Source organism: Notothenia rossii (genome assembly GCF_949606895.1).
Source record: "Notothenia rossii genome assembly, chromosome: 9".
NCBI lineage: Eukaryota > Metazoa > Chordata > Actinopteri > Perciformes > Nototheniidae > Notothenia > Notothenia rossii.
Window position 1 is genome coordinate 66,237,949 of NC_136907.1, and position 23,768 is coordinate 66,261,716.

Consider the following 23,768-nt stretch of genomic DNA (forward strand, 5'->3'; position numbering starts at 1 on the left):
TATAAAAGACGTACAAAAGTGCATTTTGCATGATAGGTCCCCTTAAAGGGAGAGCCTGAAAAGGAGGAGATGTGCTCCAATTTGGCCCGCTACCTTTGAAATATAGTTCTTTAAAAGTTCTAAGAAAAACAAGTATATGCACGGATTTCCAAGTTATTAAAACTGTTTATCCCTTATTTTCTGTGAAGGAAAATAAACAACATAAAAGTAGAGTTGGAAAGAAAAAACAAAGTGTAATGATCTCCAGGTAGTCTCGGCTTATACTTCATTTTCAGTTCTTCATTCACAAATAAGCAAGAAAGGATCCTGATTGTTTTCCCATATGGATGCATTCTGAGAACTACAAGGCAACGAAAGAAAGGGTCTTAAAATGGAACAAAGAGAGTGAGTGGGAAAGCAGATGGAATCCAACAACAGCAGGGGAGAAGATGGAAGAAAAAAGGAGTGGCTTAGAAGACAGAAAGAGGCTTTTAGATCACAGCTTAGAGTAATGCTGAGTTTTGTCTCCTAGTCACTGGGGCCGATTCTTGTCCGCATGAGTCGAGTGGCTGTAGATGAAGTTAACACAGCCACGAGTGATGACACAGATCCGATGAGACAGACAGATACACGGACAGTCGGGGAAGCACTCTGCAGGAAGCTCAGGCAAACTACATATGGACTCCCCCCCCCCTCAGTCCCTGTCTCCAAGGGGCTGTCCGCTACAATATTCAGGTCTCTCACTCCTCTGCCAAATTCAGCGCAAAAAAATAGCACTGCCGACACAGCACTTCTCCCAGTTTCTGCATATATTTACAGCCTACGGACAGATTAACATGTGTGTTACCGTATGCGCCTATATGGAAACGCAATGTTTGTTCAGGGCTTTGCGCATACATTCCTGCATGCATGTGTTATGTGTGTGTGTTTTGAGAACACCCTGTCCAACACATAAAATATTAAAAGGTGAAGATGGAGATGTCCGTGTGCTGGGATTGGCTGGGGACGTGTCATGATCCTCAGCAGGGCTATGAGCTGTGATAATGGTTGTCTGGCCCACCCACTCATTACTTCCATGTTCACCCCCACCCACCACCATCATCCTTGTTTTCCCACTGAGCAAATGACCTTCATGCCTGAAACGATTTCTCCTCCTGATTGCGCGAGGAGAGTATTCTCTAGATGTATAGCAAGGACCAAACAGCTTTGAGTTGTTGCTGCGCACCAATTCTGATTTCAGAGGATTTCATAGCTGAGTGGACACTGATGTCCTTGTGTCAGCTATAATGGGACCACTTTCCTTTCATGCAAATTGATCTGGGAAAGTAGAGCTAAGAGGCTGTCAGTACAGAGAGAGGGAGGAAATCTATAATCTGTTTTCAAAGATTTTCTTTGGAAGAAGAACAAAAAGAGGTTATCACAAAACATTTCAACTCACCACAATGATTAAGGTCACCGGTCCAATGAAGCTCCAGATGAAATGGTTATCAACCCTCAGCCAGCATCTAAAGGGTGCAAAGAGGATATTCAGTTGACAAAATTATCTCATTGCCAAAACACAGTTGTGTCTCATCGATCAGGTCCCAGCAGAGCCGGCTGCATGATACACCACAGCAACAGAATAGAGACTCCTCTGACCACAGAGAAGAAAACCCGACCTTGAGAGAGCGCTGGCCCCGTGCCATGAGAAGCTGCAGTCTAAAAGCCAGCGGTTATTGGACTCATGACTTCACAGTCTATAAATGTGGGATGTCTGACTGTGTGTATACCTTAGAGTCTGAACAGTAAACAATATATTGTAGACAGTTCAAGAATGAATTGCACTTGCGTCTGTGTTTATCACCAGGAAACAGAAACGAAGTGAAGACTACAGCCATAAAATAGAGTTTGAAAAAACGTTAGCCTAAATTCCATAAATTAGAGGATTGCAGACTTACAAGTCATAAAACGTGCTGCTTGGATGAAGACCAGCAGAGGAAGTGCATAACATTTTAACTGACAAGGGTGGCAATTATCCACATGCAAAGAATAAAAAACCCAGTAGGCTGGTGCAGCTAGCCAGCGCGTTCATTAAGGTTGCAGCTTTGCTCACAGCCTCACAGAAATGTACACCCCGTCACAGCTGCGACAGGGTGTACATTCACCAAGGGGCAGAGGTTCACCACTCTTTGGGATATTAATATCATTAGCACACACATGCATGCTGGTGGGGAGAAGGGAAGACTAATGTTCCTCATTTTATTCAACAAAACAGGAATCCCTACAAAGATGTCACACTTACGCCCGCTGGGTGCCATAGCTTCTGTAGTCGATGGCGGCTGAGATTCCCACAACCACAGCCGGGATGAGGTACCCAGAGATGTAATAGTACTTCCTGCGCGAGAACTCGCTCTCAAACACCTCGACCAGCATGAGGTACAGCTGCACACCCTCCAGACACATCCAGGCGAACGCAGCCAGGAAGCAGAAGTGGAGAACGCCGGCAATGATGGAGCACACCAGCTGACAGGAACAAACATGCAGACATTACACTCAAATGTAAGAGGTTGTTCAAAGGGATAGAGGGATCTGACTTTTCAGACTTTTCCTTTTATTTTAAAAGCTCAATAAATGGTGACAGTAGCCCAGATTAGTAAGATCTGTACAGGATCAATTAGTGGGTCTATGTAAAGCTGACCCAATCAATATTTTTGATTGGATCTAATGACTAGATGTAATGTGAAAGGAGTTGCTTAAGATTTTTTGTATTTTTCCGCTCAATGTTTAGCTGAAGCAGCAGGCAGCTGTTGACAGCAAAGAACCTTTGATAACCAACTGTGCACTACCTGCCTGGAACACAGACAAACAGCTTTAGCTGCCAAAGAGCCAAATATTTCCCTCAGGAGTTTGTAGAGACAAAATCAGAGCTAAAGGAGAGTGAATATTGGCCTTACATTCATCAGGTGTGCAGAAACAATGTAGTGCTCCACATGAATGTTAATGTTACTGGGTTTCTGCTGGGCGTGTAGAAAGGCTTACACCTTTATAAGGTGATAGAGTGGCAATGTTTAAATGTATTTATATCACCACTAGTTCTCAGAAATGACATTACAGTATATATGTAAATATATGTTTGGTACCATTTTTAGTGTTAGACATTTTTACTATTATTAGCTTAGCTAAGCTAATAATAGTAAAAAAAAAACTGTATACATATAATCATCAATACAATGGTCCTTAGAATCCACACTGTGAAACAAAGCTTAGTTCAAAGCCATATCTTTTTATTTTAAGTTTTACAAAAGATGCAAAAGTTTTCAAAGACCTAAATAATGCAGTGTATATTAGGTAATGTATGGAATATTTGTATATGGTAAAATAGTGAAGCTTTAGAAACCCTTCCCCCCAAATACATCCCGAGTTTGAACATTTTACTCAGAGTCAGCATCATAGATTCATTGAAGTGTTAGAACTAAAGATAGAGTATTTATATGTGGGATTTAAATATAATGTGGATTGTATGCTAACCTAACAGCCACTGAATGTACCTTTGGCTCTGTCATGTTGATGCCCACGAGGTAGACGAGCTCGCCGATGAACAGGTTGAGGCAGAGGTTTTTGTGGATGGTGTTGCGGTCGCTTTGTAGACCTCTGAAGAAGCAGAATGTGAAGAGGCTGATGGCAAGGCAGACGAGAGACACAGCGATACCCATCCGGGTGATAACAGTGAGCAGAAGATCATGGACGCTTCCGTCCCCCTAAAGAGAAAGAGACACATTGTCTGAGAACAGAAGCAGGTTTTGCATGCTGTGTTCCTCCTGTTCAAATGTTCAAAAACCCCATTAAAATGTCTCTTTCTAAGATTTGTTGCAAAATCCAGTTCCTGTGAGTTAGACAAAATATGTAGATTTCTTTCAAAGTTACAGTCTTTCAGTGTGGTAACTATGTTTCACTGTTGCAATGGAGATAGTATTACAAAAACAGTTAATTCTGTACAAAAAAGACATAACTTTAGAAGATATGCACTCAATTTGAGCAACTCAGACACCGTTGGTGCCTTATATTAGATCCAGCGACCCTAATCCTTTACCCCGATCCTACCTGATGACATTTGGCACTAAAAAAATGAACATGCTTTGATCACATGATGGCCATGTGGCAGAAAGCATCAGTTTTAAAAACGACCACACAAACCACGTGATTGAACGTCCACATGTTGGTTCTCCTTTTTGAGGTGAAATCATACATTTTAAACTAAGCATGTTTCAAGATCGGCAGCAGGCAAATGTGAAAATAGCAGACCTGACCATACAATTGCCACTGAAGGACATGGTGGCCCGAAAGTGAGGCAATTCCTCCTGTGATATCCGTAATTTTATTGAGGGCAGGAGTTGCAGTTGAGGTGATGTGCAGGGAATTGGTGTGAGGCTAAGCCTTTCCTCAGGGCTCTGGTTTCGAGCTGTGGTTAAGGTTGAGGTTAAGACAGATGACAGGGACAGAGTTCATGAAATGGGACGTATTATTAAAAGAACCACAAACTTATCCTTCACATTTATTACTGGCTAGGTCCCCGCCACACATGCTATTTATCATGTAATTGGATTGTAATTGCATTTCTCTACCAAATGGATCCTACACCACTTCAAGCGGGGTGGAAACACAAGTTAAATCTGAGGTTATACTGCGCCTTATGATTCTCAGGAACATATGCATGGAGGAATAATAGACACGGACCATAGGTAAAATATAATTACCTATGATAATGGTATGGCTCTTCCTATCCTGATCCACAATCTCGCTCTTTTAAAGTGACAGCACGCTTCCTATTCCCCACCTCCTCCCCCACCCTTACCTTCTCCTCCAGCAATAATCTAATTATCTCCACTGAAATGCCATTCTTGTTCTTCGCCGTGTGCAAAAATCTGTCAGCGAGACGGAAGAACAACCAACTGAGACAGAAAAATAGACCCTGCAAACCACAAAGAGAGGGCCACTTACCACATTTCCCCGATGAGCCATGAGGATGGCGAAGTTGGTCAAGTGACTGCAGGAGCAAGTGGTGTGGCTCTTATTGGTTTCCAGCAGTTTACAGCCCTGAGTGGACCAGTATCCCATCATGCTGCGCTCTGAGTAATTCCAGAAGGAACAATTGGGGTTGTGGTAGTGTATCTTCTACAAAACGCAAACACAGAGAGAGAGAGAGACAGAGAGAGAGAGAGAGAGAGAGAGAGAGAGAGAGACGATTAAACATATACTGTATGAACATGCGCTGCAATATGCATGATTGTACACATATATATATCTACCTGTAAGAAACAGAAAGTCAGTATACCTGATGTGCTAACAAAATTATTTAAATACAATCTATGGTTGGAAGAAAATGATCCAGATAAAGAAATATGTTTATATGTTGAGATGTTGGAGGTTTTGGCAAATTCCAAGCACAGAAGAAGCATGACTTGCATCTCTACCTCTACTACAATCACCACCTGTACTGTAACACCGGCATAATATAGATGACTTCTCTTTACTCCAACAGTTTTTCTATAACAATGATCCATCAAAAGGCTTCATTCGCCCTTCACTTCAACAGTTTGTGCAGCTGTTTCAGCTCTACAGTGTGGTCTGGGTGAGTCCCAGGAGAAGGCTTACATCCAGGTGCTCCAGTGTGAAGATCACGGGGTCTGCCACAAACACACGGCTGGACTCCTTGGTGATAGAAGCCGACAGGATGTGGGAGTTGACGGTGAGGGAGATGTTGCGTTTGCTCAGGTCCCCCATTCCCCTCAGTGTGGCGTTCTCGGTGCTGAGGAACTGACCCAGGTGTTTGTAGAGAACGAATACCAGCTTCGCCACACCTGCAACCGGCAATAAAACAATCATCAGACATATACAGCAGCATGAATCACAAAAAAAGGATTGATTTTGCAGTCATGGGCAAAATATTAAAGAAATACTTTCAGATTTTGGGAACAACTTGATTCAATCATTCATAACAATGATTCAATGTTTTATTTCTCACCATTTTTGCTGTTGACCTTGACCGTGTTGGAGGAAAGCCGAAGAGACGCTCCACCCTTGCTTGTCTGAGGAAACCTGAAGTCTTGCACCTGACCGTCGGTGCTTAACACATACACATCCAACACTGAGAGATGGTAGAACGTGAGGGGAATGAGAAAGAGATAGAAAAAGAGATAGAAAAAGATGGATGTATTACTCTTTGGGAATAATCTCAAAAAGCGATATGTGGTGTTTAACAGAGCTCCCCTAATTCTAAGCGGGGTGTGTGTAAAGACTCAAGGTTCATTGTACCAGTAACATCATCTTATATTATTGTCCAGACCCCGTAGAGTGTCATTTACTTAAAGAACCATGTCGCTAAGCTGTTAGTTGGCATTGTAAAAGCCTCCGAGGCAGGAACTAAAAGATAAAATGACAACAAGGGCAGTGATAGAGGATGAGCAAATGCAAGCATGCAGCCTACTGCAGCATGAATGTCAAATATTCATAGGATCAAAAATATCATTGAGCTTTTACTTTTACTTTTTTCTCCCCTGTGGGTTCAGATAACTCTGGGCTCGACAAGCAAATCTCTGAAAATCCTCCAAATTCCAGCAGCCCCTCTCTCCGGCATGCCAGCTGCCGGGTGGTGTTCCCTTTGATGTGTGAAATTACTGAGGGGTCAGGAGGACACACGTATCAGCACACTCCCTCCCATCAGAAACGGCCTCACTTCCTCAGATAGATGGCTTCTGACAGTCGGAGATGAGGAATTGTCTCTGGTTGCACCCCTCCTCAGTGTAGTTTCTACTTCTCTTTCCCTCCCCTCTTCTTGCCCTTGTTGAATGCCTCGAGGTGCCGTTTTTTTTTTCTTTCTTCGACAAACTGCTAATTAGGAGCAACAATAATTTCCCCATTTTTTTCCAAATCTTCAAAGAAGGTTAGGTAAGCTGCTCTCGGAAATTGTGTGTTTCTTCATATGGCTGTTTTCATGTTTCTCTGCTGGAATATTATCGCTAATATGCAGATAAGCATGAGCTTGAGAAGCTCATAAAAACTGCCTGATGCGGTGATTAAGTGTCCAATATACAGCATATTACACAATGTATTAATCAGTGCTTTTGGAAGAGACACAGCAACTAGTCCTTATCAGCTTAGCTAACTACCATTTAATGGGAAAGGCTTGGAGAGAACTGATAGAGTGCCGTGTGAATGGAACAATGCTATTCAAATGGTTTCTTTGTTTCCCCCCAGAGGTCTGGACAGTTTATCTTTCAGCCCACAGTCAATGAGGTGACTTTACTATGCAAAGCAAAAATATTAAAAATCAATGAGGTATAAGACAAAAGGATGAGTAGGAGACCATATCCATAGCAACTAAGAGCTATGAGTATAAGTATGACAGTCTACACAAAACAGCCTTAAATGAATGAGACCATGTTGCTAATAAACTGCCTGTCAGGGCATATTTTCTTGTTGTTTTGGATACATCTAGTGTTTGTATGTCAGTGAAATATTACCCTATTAAAAATAATATTCTCCTTTGGGAATAGCAAAAAACAACAACCCTGAAGACAATTTTACCACACAGTTTGAAACACTTTTAAAGAGATTGATCACGGCCCAAACATAATAAATAAGGATTAGCATCACAATTGTGACTGACAGACATTTTCCTGTTATTTTTTTGTTTTATAGATGTTGGAGAAGGACTTACTGATATTCTCTGCGGGTACTTTAACTATCGCTGGCTCGATCAGGTTTTCAGCAAGGACAAATGCCCCTTCCTCAAGGGTATCCAGTAGCATGGTGGCGGCGTGCGATTGTTCCGTGGAATTCATGTCTTTCCAGGATTTCAGAGCTTCCGGCCTCAGGAGGTTGTCAACAGTGTCCACGATTGCCTGTATCCATGGAGACAAGTGAAATGTCAGCTCTCTGTTTCCTCCGATCATAACTTCAGTTTAATAACAAAGAACAGGATCGGGCAGCAAATAACAGAAAGGGCATGCATGGCTAACAGTGACAGCAGCAACAAGGACTGACACTGAAATATCAACATCACTCTGACTGAGGTTTCAAGGAAGACAAGGGTAACTAAAATAATAATAATGATGATAAAAAATGCAGTATGTTTTATTTAATATTCTGTTTATGAAAAAAAGGCTTAATCAAAGGAAACCTCTTTTGGACCATTTTTTTATTGAATAATGTAAAAATGCTTGAGGGGATGTAAAATACAAACCAAATGTTTTGCTTTTCTCTTTATTAAATGAAGCTGCCTAAAAAGCTTCTTTCTCAGTTCTTTATTTTTAAGAAGGTATATTCCAAACAAGTAGCACCATAAATCACAGTGCTATTTCCCTAACCGGATCAGCCCATAATGGCCTTGAACACTTTTCTCCTGGAGGAAAGTGGGCATTATCATGTAATCCATGTCCAGAGTGGCAGTTTGAGTCAAGATGGGGGAACATTTCTGCTTGTTTTCAATGGCAATCCTTTCATTTCCTGCTTTATGATAAGCAGTAAGTCAGCAAAACATTCCACCAAACCCACACAAGTATCATATGTTGATAAAACAGGAGTTTCCTTTGACCCTGGAAGAGTTCATGACTCCTGCCTGACACAACAGCCCCGACCTCAATTTCCCAAATCCCACCAAACACAGACAGTTTTACAAAGATTCTTAATCTAGCTCAACCCCTGGTATAAATCAGAGTGACAATTTAACCATAGGTGCCATTAACCACAGCAAGGCCCACCACAATAACGGTAATTAACCACAACAAGCCCTGCTCACTGTACCAATTAGTCACAGCTGTGATTATCCAAAACACTAATTGACCACAGACAGGATTATCCGTTTGCCTGAAATAACAAGAAAGGAAATCAACCAAAGTCTGCACCACTATATGATTAACCGCAACATTTACCCACTGAGATCATATTAAACACAGCCATGACTGTTTCCAGACGCAGGGCTCTCAGCGTGTCTTAATATCTCGTCCAGAGCACAGAAATCAATCTCTATGGCCCTGACCTTGCAGGCCACTGGAAGCCTGTGAGCTGTGACTATGATGGGAGTAAGTGTCCATGTGTCCGTGTGTGTGTGTGCGCAGGAGAGAGAACAGTGGCTATTATAGGGTAGGAGCCATTACAAGAGACAGACACTAACCCCCCCTGGTGAGCTATCCTCAAAGGAGCCATGAAACCGAAAGGGGGAATAAAATGTTGTCTCTAATTTGTGAAGCACCGGAATAATCGGTGTATGGACTGACTCCTCTTTAATTCTCGCCTTGGTGGAGGTCACTTTGCAAATCACAGGGGCGCTACCTGAGGAGCTACCATAACTCGCTATAGATAGTGAAATGAAATGAGCTTGGCTAACAAGCCATACCTGTCTAAGGGCTACAACCTATTATGAACATAACAGTTACACAAGAACTAGCAGTAAAGCTAGCAGATCTGTGAGGCTGAACTTGAAGGCTTTTCTTTTAGCTAAATGCTAACATTAGCCTTAAAACTATTACTATTACGATGCAACGTTTGCCAAGTGTAAAGTTCAGCGCTTAGTGGGATAGCAGGTTAACATTGATAATTAGAACTGCACACAAGGTTAAAATGAGGCAGATGGTACATTTAGCAATTTGGACAAATTCAAATTGAGTTTAGGGGATCACCAAAGTTATGGCAATTCATCCTTAGGGGGGACGTGAATGTCTAAATGTTATGCAAATCCATCGGATAGCTGTTGAGACATTTTTCTTAAAGGGTAACCTACACATCTGTTTACAGGTCTTGAGATGATGTTTGTGGTTCAGCTGCCTTGATTTTCATATATTCTTCAAACTGTCTAACATAAGTCTCTCAAGGAGAGTCCAATGCTAAACCCCTGTCTTTTTAAACCACAAATTCCAACCTCATGGGGCCTCAACATGAAAAGCGAGGGGATCAACAAACTCATTAGGATTCATTCTCTGGGCATCATGAATGTCTGTAGAAAAATGTCCTGGCAATCCATTCTACGGTTATAGAGATCTTTCATTCTGGATCAAAGTGGTCTAGGCCTAGAGATAGACTGGTCGACAAGACCTTCCATAGAGCTATGCTGCTAGCACTGCTAAAAATATATTCGTAGGGAAATGTAAGGCCTTTTTCTCTCAGTAAAATAAGATCCTCAAACATTTAGGGGCCCCCATGAGCCACTGACAGAAACAAAATCTGTTCATTTGTATAATGCCATGCAAGGCATCTTCTCCCCAGTGTTTACACCATGCCTTGAACCTAACCGAGGAAATATTTCTCAGTACAGCAGAAGAAAAACGTCTAGGCGAAAGACTAAAACTTCGAATTGAACACAAACATATTAATGGGCTCAGAAATTAATCTCACAGATAGCACACATCTGCACCGGGTGGAGGAGATTTTTTTTGTGTTATGGGGACAAGGGAGACTAGAAATTGTACATTATAAGCAAGTGAAAATTGAGCACACTGCCACTTTGATCACACTTCTGGCTGACAGGGAGGTGCAATTACGACCGTGGGAAGGCAATTATTCACACAATGTATGAAGAGTCGACAAGAGAGATAAAAAGAGTGGGGGATGAGGAAAAGGAGGACAAATAAAAAAAGAAGGAAAGATTTACAAGTGATAGCACGCAGAGGAGGGGAAACAGGACAAAGACGGAGTGATATTGACAGTGGCGTCCTCAGTTGGACAGAATGAAGGGGGAACAGACAACCGAGTCAGAGGAGGAAGCAGCTACATCTTGTACAAGCAGGTCACCAGGCACAAACTGTAACAAGACAATCAAGGACATGGAGACAGACACTGCTGCATGCTGTTGGTAAGGCATTAGGGATCGGGGTACCAAAGCAACACGGAAAGCCTGCAGTAGTAGTTATACCTTCATGTACGCCCTGCATGTCTTCTCTCTTTTTTGAAGCTTTTCCACAAAACAAGAGGATCAAGCACAAAAGACAGATTGTAGAAAGAGGTGGTAAGAACACAGGAAGCATTAAGTCATGCCACTTACCATAACATACAGAAGTAATGAAAAGAAGAAAAGGCACAGGTCTAAAAACTACAACCTTGAAATGCCCCGACGGCTATAAATGTTTTCCGGGGAATTCTAAATATGAATATGTATATTAGTGAGGGGAAGAGATGAGAAATGCACAGCTGTGTAGGGAAAATGCTGAGACTAGATTCTGATGCTCCCAATTAGTGATGCTTTAAAATAAATGGAAAGATAAAATATGTGTGATGAGGCCATTTGTATTTCATGGCATCGAGATAGATGACTTTATATTAAAACCCTTTGTTTGTATTTTGGGATTAAATAAATCTCCATCTTCTACCTAATTGAGTCCAACCGAAGAAAATCACATACAGTGGCTTTCACAAAGAATTGGAAAACAAAGAGATAACATTTTATTATATATTACAACCTTTACATAATAAACACCTCCTGGAAACAATCACACAGGAAAATAGTTCTTCAACCGAAACAAGGTTGCTGACATTTTCACCACCATTTACCACTTGTTGCTTTGTGGGAAAGGGCTGCATGACACGAAAAGGACCATATCATTGTTTAAAGTGGACCCATCATGCTATATTTGAAACATATATTGTAGGGCCATACCTATACAAAACATGTCTGTGAAGTTTTTCAAAATACCAAACAGTTCACCCATTGTAGCCATCCCTCATACTGCTCAAACCCCTCTTTTGAAGCCCTGTTAGAGAAACGCGGATCTTGGGTCCTTAGCTTGAAAAAGAGAAAATAAGAGGAGGCGGAGCTAATGCCTGATCAGAATTCTACCGGAGATAAAGTTCAATTCTGCTGTGATAAAACGCCATCCTGTTTAAACCACGTCAAGGATTATTTCTGAAATAGTATGGAGCTCAAATGCTTTTTCTCTTGCAGGTTTATCACAAAGTGAGTTATTTTTCTATTTCCTGCTTTTTAAAAACACGTGCTCTACACAGTACAGGTTAGCTCTGAGTGTTAGCGAGGCTTGCTAATGTAAACAAAGACGAGATTACGTCCAAAACACGTCAGGCATTGTTTCTGATAGCAACTTTCGATGGGTCCGCTGCAGATTTGAAGTCAGTTCGGATGGAATCTGTATCCGCTCGTTGTACACCCGTTTTTAAAAGATTTGGGTACGGAGGAAAAGAGAGAAGGTTTTATTTTCTGATGCTGCGTGAGTTCCCCGACGCACCGGGAACACATATGTATAAAAGACATCACAAAGTGCATTATGCATGATAGGTCCCCTTTAAGCTACTTCAGTACAAATCATGAACGTGTGATTTGTCGTTAACACAACAAAACTTGCTAATGTCATTTAACTGTTGTCAATGTTGCTTGTCATCAGTCAATCACAAGCCTGAGTTTTTTATTTTGATGTACACCTCAGTTGGAAACCTTTTCTGATCTTCAAAAACAATGTAGGTGTCTTGAACATAAAGCCACAAAACAGGGGCATCATTCTGGTGCAAATAACCTTGTTTACAGAGCAACTGATGTCTAGAAAGTCTGAATAACAATGTAATTTTTCAATCTGTCACTCATCTCTCCATGGGACTGCCTGCAGCTGAGAGCTGTAAGTACGTCTTGGGCCTACTCCTTTCCTGACGAGCGAGGAAGCAGTTCCACACTTGTCAGCAATGAAGAGTTATTCTTTGTGTTGTAAGGGGGCTCATGGCCATTAGCTTCTTTAAGGTAAAACTGCCAGGTGAGCCTGGGTTTCCAAAGCCGGTAATTACTAGGGAGCTGTAGAGGAATGAGATCCCCTCAGGGCTAGACCTGCCTTCCTAGCCCCCTCACCCAAAACTCTGCGTGTCCATGAATGTGTGTGAGTGCATGCATGTGTTGTGTGTGTATTAGTAGGTGTCCTGCTAATGACGTCCTGAATCATGCTGACAGAGTTGGGGGGAAAAGGAGACAGAGCCAATGCGAGACATGAATTTCACAGTACCTTGTTGAAGCTGCGCCCAGCTGAGTCTTTCTCGCTGGGTCTGAGCTCCTGCAGCTGAGCATCCAGGATATCCACGAGCTGCTCCATCAGACGCACCGAGGAGCTGACGTCTCCGGCAAACACCGGGCCCTGTGTGTGCCGTGCCAGCTCATTGGCTAAATTAGCAGCATTTTCGCCACTCCGAATCTAAAAACAGCAACAAGGGAAAACAGGCGGGTGTCAGAGAAGCAGGCCCTGAGATGCTTCTGCAAGCTGAAGCTGAAATAATGTATCCCGCATACACCTGGAGTGTCACAACCCATTGCTTGTTCAGGAGGAAAAAAAGTAACTGTGTGCAGGCTGAATATAAACACAATGAAGCATGTTTATCACGGAACATAATGGCATGACTCTAACACACAAGCTGAAGAAAAGAAAAGAAAAATCTGAATCAATAAGCTGTCAGTGTTTCCTCATCGGTGATCAGTGTGTTCATGGCTGTTATTTTACAGCCCTCCTGCATGCCTTGACTTAGCTTTGACCCAATTCCTTACTAAATCTATAGAGTATATACCGTATACTTATCTCCATGCTATAAAGCTTTTTGCACTTTGCATACAAGAAATCCATTTACTCTTCCATTTTGTACTGAGAGGGAAATGAAGCAATACATGCAAGCATCAATCAAAATGTGACTTTGGACTTGAACTGCCAATTAAACTTCACAAGGAGAAAGCTAATGCAGCGTTCATGTCATTTCATACAGACAACGGCTACGAGTGACTGAGTGGGAGCAACATGCATGCCACATATCAGTATATCTCCCACTTAGAGAAAATATCATAACAGTTTGTATAATGGCTGCAAAACCACCATATTATATATAATAATTCAATGCCATTTCTAATAGAATCAATACATTCAATCATACACATTATGTATCTGCTTTCACTTGAGTATGAGAAAATATGTTTAGAAAAAAAATCTAACCAAGGCTAATATTTATCTCGTGTCACTACTAGACTATCAATGTATAAAACCACCTCAGAATATTACTGGGCGTTTCTAAATTGGAATAAAGTGTAGGTTTTACCCTTATTCTCAATGTGGCAACATGGCATGTTTGCAGTTAATGGGTTTTCAGACATATCATATTGAAGCTTTAACACAATTTATTTGAGTGTTTTGCATTTGCGAGAAGCTTCTATGTACACACATTGTGTCATAAAACACACTCAAACATTAAGCTGATTTCCTGTGGCTACGGCTTGTTTCTTTAATATGCTATACTTCAAAAACCCATAATTAGTAATTGTGGCAATGCCAACTACCAAAAGCCCTCTCTGAACCTCCCGCAGGTGCAAAGTGTTTTTCAGGTCGAGAGAAATCTCCTCAGAATGCAACATGTTGTGTGTTTGTGTTGCATTACGGTCTGTTCAGACTACTGAAATCATTATCTGTGTGCGTCTTCATTACATTTCTACCTGCATGACAGTTGAACTTCAAAGCAGATGAGTCAGAAAAGAAAGAAGCTCTGGCTCTTTGATTCTCAGATACTGACGGCAGAACATAGCATTTACTCTTGATAGCTAATTTATTTTTGCCATCACACTTATAAGCTACACTTTTAAAAAAAAGGCTTTTCATCTTATTTACTCCTGACAGCTCTCTGCTAGTATTCGGAAAAATAAAGAAAGCAAGCAAAAGGGTCAAAAATTGCCACTAGATGTTTTATTTTTTGGCTTGTAACATGTTTTTGGCTGCTATATTTTGCAACTGACACATTGCTGTTTTACCTTTTGTGCCACTTGAGTCACCCAGTGGGAGGTGCAGTTGCTGAGGTCTGGTCCTTTGGAGCACCAGGCCCCTGCCACAGTGCAGAGGAAGGAGGCGATGCCTGCAGTAACACAGAATAAACACAACAGTTGGAGGGAAGCCAAAACCTTTGCTCAGATGCAGTTCCTCCCGCTGATCCCTCATTCATACAGACTCTCTGGTGCAGGAAACTAACTGTTTAGCAGAAGCAACCACTTCCAAACAATTTGAAAGGGCTGCAGGCTTTGTACAGTCTACAAAAACAGAAAAACACGTAGGAGGCATACTAAAACATTATCAGGTTCCTACATGGCTTGGACAAACCTGGCAAACAAACTGTTATTGAATGTAAACATATTCCAGTATTGTAAACATTGTATATGCCATGCATGTCAAAATATTCCTAATGAACGCCACTTCACTGACAACAGTGACAACATACATTATACAAACTAAGAATCGTTCCCTTTTCACCCCCACAATCAAAACATTGTCTCTTTTTCACTTTCATCCCACAATAGCCCTGCTTTTTCTGTTGACAGTCATTTCAGTCTCTGAGATGAGGTGTTAAGGTAACTTGTGAGGGATTCCTTTGTGAGCATCATTGTCAACTGAACTGTTACAACAGCACAATGATCCCCTTAATGCTGGCTTCCTATCCTCGCAGGAGAAATGATAATGTGAGAAATAACTAGGAACACAATGTCTGAATGTAATTAAGACACAATGTAGACATTGGATTTTGGCGGTGCTTTCTAATTAATAACTTCCTAAATGATATCCATTAACTTCATGGTTTCTGTGCTCTGTTAGGAGGGAAATGAGGCAGAGACAGAACAGATAGATCCGCGCACCAAATAGCCCCTGTTTGAGGGATTTTGTTACGCTGTAATAGGGCAATGGGCATTTTTCTCTGTCCCTGTGCTCTTATAGGGTTTCAAAATGACACACAAACAGGAGCAGCTTTACCATTTTTTCAGGGAAGTGACAAGGCTCTAATCATGCTATATTATAGTTTAAAATCTGACATGCCCACTGGGTAAAATGTTGTATACTTAATAGATTGATGCAATGGAAATAACCATATTCTTTGACGCTTTCTTCCTGATCATTTGTAGGCTGAGTGTGATTCTGACACTCTGTTTGAAATGCTTGATTGTTAATGAAAAAAGAGGGGGAAAAAACGCTTACAGTTTACCTACAACAGAGTGGTAGTAGCGAATAATCAAGATTATTAAAAATAGCTAGACTTGATGTAGATGAAAATATAGCAAAAACACGTGAACCTGATTGTACAATCAAATGCTTTTGACCTTTTGCGTTTCCTTATTCTTAGAAAACCATAAAACCATGTAACTACATTTTTATGTTTTTGTTCACAATACTGTTTCTGAGAATGACACAACTAGCATCCTGCAGAGAGAACATCTGGGGGGGGGGGAAGGTTTAGAAAATCAAAACAAATAATTTTTCCCCATTTACTGTTGGGTTTCTTTGGAAGTTTGTCCTCGTCAGATGTGAGGGTCCAAGGACAGAGGGTGTCATATTCATATTCTGTACTAGGGCTGAACGATTAATTGATTTTAAATCGAAATCACGATTTGAAATGATGCGATTATCAAATCGCAAAGCCTGCGATTTTTTTTAACATTCTTTTATTTTTTTTACCATTTTTTTTTTCTCTTCTTGTGTGTCAGTCATCCACACCAATCAGAAGTGCTGTGCTCCACATGTACCAGCCATTATTAACCAATCAGAAGTGGCCCATGATAGAAGGTGATAGACAGATTGATCCAATCACCTGCCAAGTATTTTTGAAAGTGCCTGCCCTTTCAAAATGGCTTCCAATGGAGCTCTCCTAGGTGGTTTGGTGAAACAAACCGTCTGAGTCAGGTTAGTAATGCTCCATCACATGTGTTACATCTATTACAGGGTGAACCTTAAACTGAAGCTTGACTTTAAAGCAACCCAACGGAAGTTTCATGTAAGTTTAGTTCTTTCACTCGTAGCTCGGGCTGCGGGGGTGCTAGAGACGGGACCATGTTGATACGACCTTCCTAGCCGGAGTTATGGCCGCATTTTACAATAAACTTACGTTGGGTCGCTTAAAAACAAATATCGCAATTCGAATCGCAATCTGAATATTTGTCAGAAAAATCGCAATTAGATTTTTTCCCAAAATCTTGCTGCCCTATTCTGTACAAAATGTAAAGTCCACTGAGACAAATGTAAAATGTATGATATCGGGCTACATAAATAAACTTTGATTGATTGATATTAGAATTCACTGTAAATGTAATGGGGGGCCTACCTTTGGTTCCTTTAGGACAGGGCCTCTCCACAGTGCTCCCAGTGTGGGTCTGGGGCCAGTCGATGGCTCTCCTCCGGGTGTCCTCACAGAAGCGCCTGGGTGTCGGTGGCAGCTCAGCGACGGTGGGTTCTGCTGTACTTGAGCCACTTTTGTCTTCAAACGGGTCCCTCCCATCTCTTGGATCTGCTCCTACTACAGTGGTGTCGCCCTGCCCCTTCATGGTGGACGCGGCCGTGGTGCTGATGACGGTGGTCTTGCTTATAGATGGCGAGATGGAGAAATCTTCACTGGTTGGCACTGGAGAGAGAAAGGGTGTAGATGCTAGGGCTTGAGTCATAAATGTCTTTTTACTTGAGCTGCCATCGTTTCTAGCAATGGAGTCCCGTGGCTCGTTGGCACTGAGTTACTGCTGCCCATGATTTCTGGAAATAAAAAGCTTCATGCAGCTTTCACCCGTAACTCCACCTCTTTTTTGTTCCTTCACGAAAAAAAGCAAAGCAAACCTGCAAACACCAAACATCTATCTCTCTCTTGCTATTTTTAGTTTTCACAAGGCCATAAACAAGACAAGCGGTGTTGGTGGGGCATCCTTTGACAAAAGCAGTGATTTCCTTCCAACAGAGTCAGTACCTTGGGCTGATTAAATGTCAACAATGAAGATAAAGCCTGTCTGCATTTTACTTTTTTCTGCCTAGTTTATCTCTGTCAATTTAATAAAGCTGCTGTGCTGAAGGAGAACTGCAGTGCTCCAGGCAAAAACATACATCAGCAATAATGTGATTCCACTATATCCGATCCACGCCCACCCTGCGAAGCAAATCTATATGTGAATGTGCACATGCTAGTGTGCAAGTGTGCTTGTGTTTGCTCCATTGCTCAGGTGTGTTTCTGCTTAAGACCACTGCGTCCGCAACAGATGTATAGCCACTGCAAAGAGCCTGGAGATAACTAGGAAATGAGAGCAGGAATAGGAAATCTATCAATTGTATACAGTATGAATAGCCAATAAAAATAAAACATGATGAATGTTTATATGTATCTGGGTATGTGTGTCTATATGGATATGGTAGTCTCCTATATTAATCATTATACGTTTTCAGCCACAACCACCTGATTGTATTTAGAGATAAAAGCAGCTCCTCACAATGAGGTCTGACTTTGTGAAAGGCCCTATAGTGTTGTCTTCACGTTCCCTTGGTGCTTCTAGGAAAATGCAATATCATGCTATCTGACACTCCATCATCAGACAAATATCTCCATTTCCTGAGAGAGAGCGGTGACAAAGCCCACATTTCACGTTTCACACTAATCAGCCAGTCAGGGGAATCTTTGCTTTTTCATTTCAGTGAAATATCTGAGTTTATTACAAAGCTGATATTTGGCGATGTAGTCAGGAGGCCACGGCAGGGAGGTAGCAGTATTTCTGTGATGCTCACTGTAGGAAGATAAGCTGCAAACCTCCCTGCGGTGCCGGCTGAGTTGTGACATTTCACTCAATGACCTTTACTCCTGTCAGGAGCTCTGGCTAATTACCTTACACTCAGTCATTGTGTGTCTGTTATCCACCCGTTCACAGCGCAGCACGGCAGCAAAAGTAACAGCTGACATGTGCGGTTAACTTGGGCAGACTGTCATGAAGTGTTCGGTTAGCCCCCACAGGTTTTGAAGGTATCACAATTACTCCCAGGAAACAAGGGAAATTAAGAAACCGGACCGCTGACAATTAGAAATGTCTTGTTATATCTCTTAGTGGACAGGATCACCATTGCCTTTTATTTAGAAGTAATATCAGATAAAAGATGTGATACTTTATTTATATTTTAACATAAATTAGTTGAAAGGAATTTGCCATATAGAAGTACGCTAAAACACTTTTTTCCCTTAACATAACTTGCTATTTAAAAAAGAAAATGTTTCACATATATTATGTATACCCTTTGAAGCTTTTTTATTGACTCAGGAAAAGAGAGATGATTCATGGGCTGACTCTTTTGATTCAATATTCAGGTATAATGCAATACAAGGGCAAGTGTAATTAGGTTTGAGAATATTAAACCTCTCCATACCTGAGCAAACTTCTGCTTTCCACAGGCTGATATGAGCCCTAATATGCATCTGCCTGAAACAACTTTTTTGCGTCAACTGATTAACCTGCTCCTGAAACCATATTGCTCCAACTCCTGAGTCCAAAGCCCTCTGCCACCCACACACACTTGATCACACATTATCATACAGCACAGAGACATATTCTGTTCAGTGTTTCTTTGTCATTTCTGAAAAAGCTTTTTAATAGCCGTAATTATCATCAGCAATTCAAACAATTCAGAAAAGCTGCAAAAAGCTTGGATTATTACGTACAATGTAAAGAAAGATATGTGTCCACATCTACATGTTAGTGCTGCAACAAATTACTTTGATCATTTTCAATTAATCCGACCATTATTTTCCTTATAGACTGTGTATAGTACAAAGAAAACCTGGCTTTGTTATTTCACTATTTTCTGATATATAAGAGACCAAACAATGAATGTATTATCTGAGATATTTAGCAGAGTAATCTAACATTTATATAATTGTGCAGTCCTAATTCACTTTATCTAAAGAAGATTGTATTTAAAAAAAAAAAAAATCATATTTAAACTATATTTTAGTCATTTCATTCTACTAAACATTAAGTTGTTTTCTAATTTTTCACTGTCAGTCAGATTCATGAATTCATATCGCATTAATAATAAGGGGTTTTAAGATGGCCACCAAATCATAATTTTTTTTTAAATCAAAGACAAGATACAATCTTTGTTGATATTTACAGTCTAGGGTAAACAGAGAGTAATTATGAAGGACATTGAGAATATCACATTAAAAAACATACTCATTTAATATTACATCAAGCAATGTGCTTGTCAGATGTTGAATCATTTGCGGGTTTATTTTGATGTCCCTGCAGCATACGTGCTACAATTTTCTTTTGATTGTGGAGAGCACATTCCCCTCCAGTAAGAGTGCTTTGTCCTCTGATAGCACTCAACCAAGAGAGGGCTGCACCAATTAGCTGCCATTTCTCTCAAGAGGCAGTGAAGTCACTCTTTATGGGCAATCTGACACCAGAGGCATACTGTCGCCATATGCTGAATAATACCTCTTGTAAATAATAGAAGAGTTGGAGATTGAAGATTTGACAAATGGCTGTCACCGACGTCTAAACCAGAGTGTGTAAAATTAAACAGAGCTTAAAAAAATTAAAACCATTATGCAAGATCATCAATCAAGATATCAGAGATGAAGTAGAATTAGATTCATTACTTTATAGGCCCCCAGAGTAATATAAGTATCTGCGGGAGAGTGAGATGACAAAACAATATTAAACCAGAATCAGATGATCAGAGATGTAGATATTATATTTTGCCTTGCTTTTGCGGCTTACTCTGCAACACTAAAATAGGCTTTCCCTATTTAAAATGACACATACAGTAAAAAGCAGTTAGAATTACAAACGGCAGAATGAATGCATCATAAGCTGCCTAATACCGGCTATTACGGAAGAGCAATGACAAGTCCCAACCAAATCAAGCGGTTTTTAATTGGTTTAACATTTTTAAGATGAATCACATACAAGGCTAATCCACCAAGTACAATGACAAATAGACACTTATAGTTGTAAGGAAAAATCAAATAGGCAGTGCTCAGTCAAAAGAATATCTCTACAGCAGGGTTTGTTTGCACTGAAGAAAAGGCTGAAAGCGATAAATGTGTGCCGCAGTCCTCTTTTCTTGCCCTTGAAAGTTAGCTTTCGTCAAAGCGAGAAGCACCTGATTCAGCTGCATACTTTCTAACCCATATGAAAAGGTGACCAAAATGAAAACTAAAACGTGGTGAATGCACCGTGAACTTGAAATTCAAGAACAAGAATAAGAAAAGGTAGGCATACAGCACGACAAATGTAAGGGTGTAGCCAGCTGCTAGTTAGCTTAGCACATGGACTGGACAACAGAGAGGCAAGATAGTCTGGCTCTGTCCAAAGATAATACAAGTCATCGAGCTCATTTAAGAGCCTCTAAAGCAAACACACTTAAATTGTAAGAGTAAAAATGTGATGTTTCCCTTTAAAGGGTTATCATACACCAAATAACCATGACGTTGTGCTAACAAAAACAATCACTTCCAGGTAGCCAGGTATTGCTGTTGTAGTTTGAAACGTAACTTTAACATTTAAAGATATTTAGTTAAACATTGTGGTCCGATCTTTCTGACGTTGGGCGTATGTGCAATGCAGACTTGCTAGCCTATGGAATGAACATATATCCCAAAATGGCCTAGACTTTTGCTTTACCCAAACCAATAGGGTGTTGCCACGCTGTCAGTCCTAATATACCACAATGAGTAAGACATGTGTGCCTCCATGTGTGTGGGGCTTCATATATCTGTATTCATTGTGCATTAAAGCTTGACTCAGTAACAAGACCGTCTCAGAGGAGAGGATCCGTGTGCGAGCTACAGTTGGTCTTTTTTGTGTCTTTACCTAGAGCCAGTGTTGGTAATTAATGACAGAGAAACAGGTCCCTGAAGACATGAATTTTACATTAGGCTGTTAAATGCGCTCATGCTGTTCTGCTTCATCCAAACCTACGTGACAGGAGCATACGGCTTGGCATGGACGGTAAAGGGCCACAACGCAATTCAGCTGTAGTTTCCTAAACAATGCTGTGGAATATGTCTTGATTTCTGCTTAATGGAAAAACTCAAGGCATCGATAAATTGTTTCAGGGCCTCACTGCTTTTTTGACACTTGTTCTTTAAAGAGCACTAGACGGAAAAAGCTCTGCCGGACATATCCTGTGTCTGTGCAGGGTAATTTATGATGCCTGAAACTGAGTACTGGGGAGCAGCCGAAACAGAGCAGTCACAACTAGATGGTCTGAGTCAGACGAAGGCTCACAATAAAGACCCATGCATGCAGACAGGAAGATATATGTGCAGACAGAAATACACTCGGAGCAAAAACATTTCAAACATCACTGTCGTCTACACATATAATGTCGACTTAAACAATTTTCTGCCATAATCTTGTCGGGGTTGATACAGACTGAGAATAACAAGTGGAGCTATTGCAAATCTCCTGACTCCCTTACCTTAGCCTTTATTCCTGTAACCGAACATCATGCTTCAGAGGTGGAACACAGGCTTAGTGCATGAGACATCTATAAATGTCCTCTGTCTTGACGGCCCACTCGGAAGCGTCGCACAGGGATATACCGAAGTGCATCAAGATGCTCAGCTGGGTTTATTCACAAAATGGCTGAGCAAAAAAAAAAAAAAAAACACACCAGCTTTGTAATGATAGATATATATCTATGTGGCATGCAGGATATGAAATAGTACTTTTGCTTGACATTTCAATTCAGCTCTGAGCCCACTTGTGCTCACTGCTTCAAGATTAAGCCGAGTGGCTAAGCCTTTCGGACAAAGCCATTCATTTTATGCCTCTCGTCTTTAAGGCTTCCGATCAATGCTACCTCAAATACAAATTAATTTTCTCCTCTCTCTCCTTGTTAGTTTGAAATGCTCTCGGCAATTGCCAACTCCCTTGATTGGTTTTTCTGAATTCATTGGACTGAAATCAGTTAATGCTTTTGCACATCACAGAGAATACATTAAAGGTGTCCCTTTCAGTTTGGTAACGGCGGCGCTTTGGTGTGCTTTCTATTGGCATGCACCTCATTCAGAAAGACCTCTGAGAAGGTGGACTCTCTAAGTATTGATCATTGCTGTTTTGTGTTCACAATGAATTAACAGAGGGTAGACATTTTCTTTAAATGCGTGTGAATTGTCTGCAACAATAAGCTGAAAGATCAATACGGGTAAAGATCCTAGCTAATCAATTCAACCAGGGCCAGAATTAAGAAACCCAAAGTGTTACAAACACTCTACACAAGGTAAAGAAAAATTCCGCCAAGTTCAACTATTTTCTGCTTTGATCACTTTTCTCAAACTCTTTTAATATAAACCCCCTAACCCTGTCAGCACTTCAGCACCCCTCTAGGATGAGCAATACAGTGAAGGTTGATGCTTCTGACAGAAAAGGACACTGGCGCTCGTTGTGTTACATGAGTTCTACAAAGGAGAGAAATGCAGCGGGTTTGGTGTTCGAAGTAACTTCTCTCTGTGGTCGATGAATCTTAATGGGCACAATTAATTTTCTTTACGCCTCGAGGGCCCCTCAGTTTCAGAGAGAGAGACATTATTTCAGCACCATTAGATTACTCTGCAGAATAGGTTGTTTAATTCAACACCATATCATGGGCAGCAATAAATCTTAATAGCTACACAGTAAAGAAGTTAAAGGTGTAGATCCAGACAAAAAGAAGAAGCTAATAAACAAGAACCAATTATTTTCAAGTGCCATTCAAAAAAGTGTGGCGTGCTGCCGTTGGCCTTGGCGCCATGAGATGCCCGCTCTCCTTCTTGAGCTCACAACATTTAAAAATGTTCCACACTTAATGATGCACAGTGACAAGTTGTGCTGCAAGGATGCATTTCTGATTGGATCCCAATAACAAAACAGCGAAAGGATACGGGTATTTAGAATAATGAGGGAAATCAACTATCAACGATGTTCTGTTGGGTTCCTTCATTAAACGTGCTGTTCATGAAGCAAGTGGCAACTCTGCGCCTATGTGGCATTTATGTTTACCGAGGCATTACAGTAGCTGAGAGAG

At 41.0% G+C, this 23,768-nt stretch overlaps 1 protein-coding gene across 5 annotated transcripts in view; it reads right to left on the bottom strand.

Annotated features, from left to right (window-relative positions):
* adgrl2b.1 (adhesion G protein-coupled receptor L2b, tandem duplicate 1) overlaps positions 1-23,768 on the bottom strand; it is a 121,127-nt gene that overhangs the window by 12,195 nt on the left and 85,164 nt on the right. For 3 of the 5 annotated variants that reach the window (XM_079650835.1, XM_079650836.1, XM_079650839.1), the window contains 11 exons: positions 17,053-17,349; positions 14,723-14,823; positions 12,948-13,133; positions 10,865-10,903; positions 7,676-7,859; positions 5,981-6,103; positions 5,611-5,816; positions 4,957-5,130; positions 3,507-3,716; positions 2,261-2,481; positions 1,418-1,484 (listed from right to left, as the gene is read on the bottom strand). In XM_079650835.1, coding sequence (XP_079506961.1) covers positions 1,418-1,484; positions 2,261-2,481; positions 3,507-3,716; positions 4,957-5,130; positions 5,611-5,816; positions 5,981-6,103; positions 7,676-7,859; positions 10,865-10,903; positions 12,948-13,133; positions 14,723-14,823; positions 17,053-17,349 — 1,808 coding nt within the window. The remainder of the gene's footprint in view (positions 1-1,417; positions 1,485-2,260; positions 2,482-3,506; positions 3,717-4,956; positions 5,131-5,610; positions 5,817-5,980; positions 6,104-7,675; positions 7,860-10,864; positions 10,904-12,947; positions 13,134-14,722; positions 14,824-17,052; positions 17,350-23,768) is intronic. The other 2 variants (XM_079650838.1, XM_079650837.1) reach the window with 1 other exon arrangement.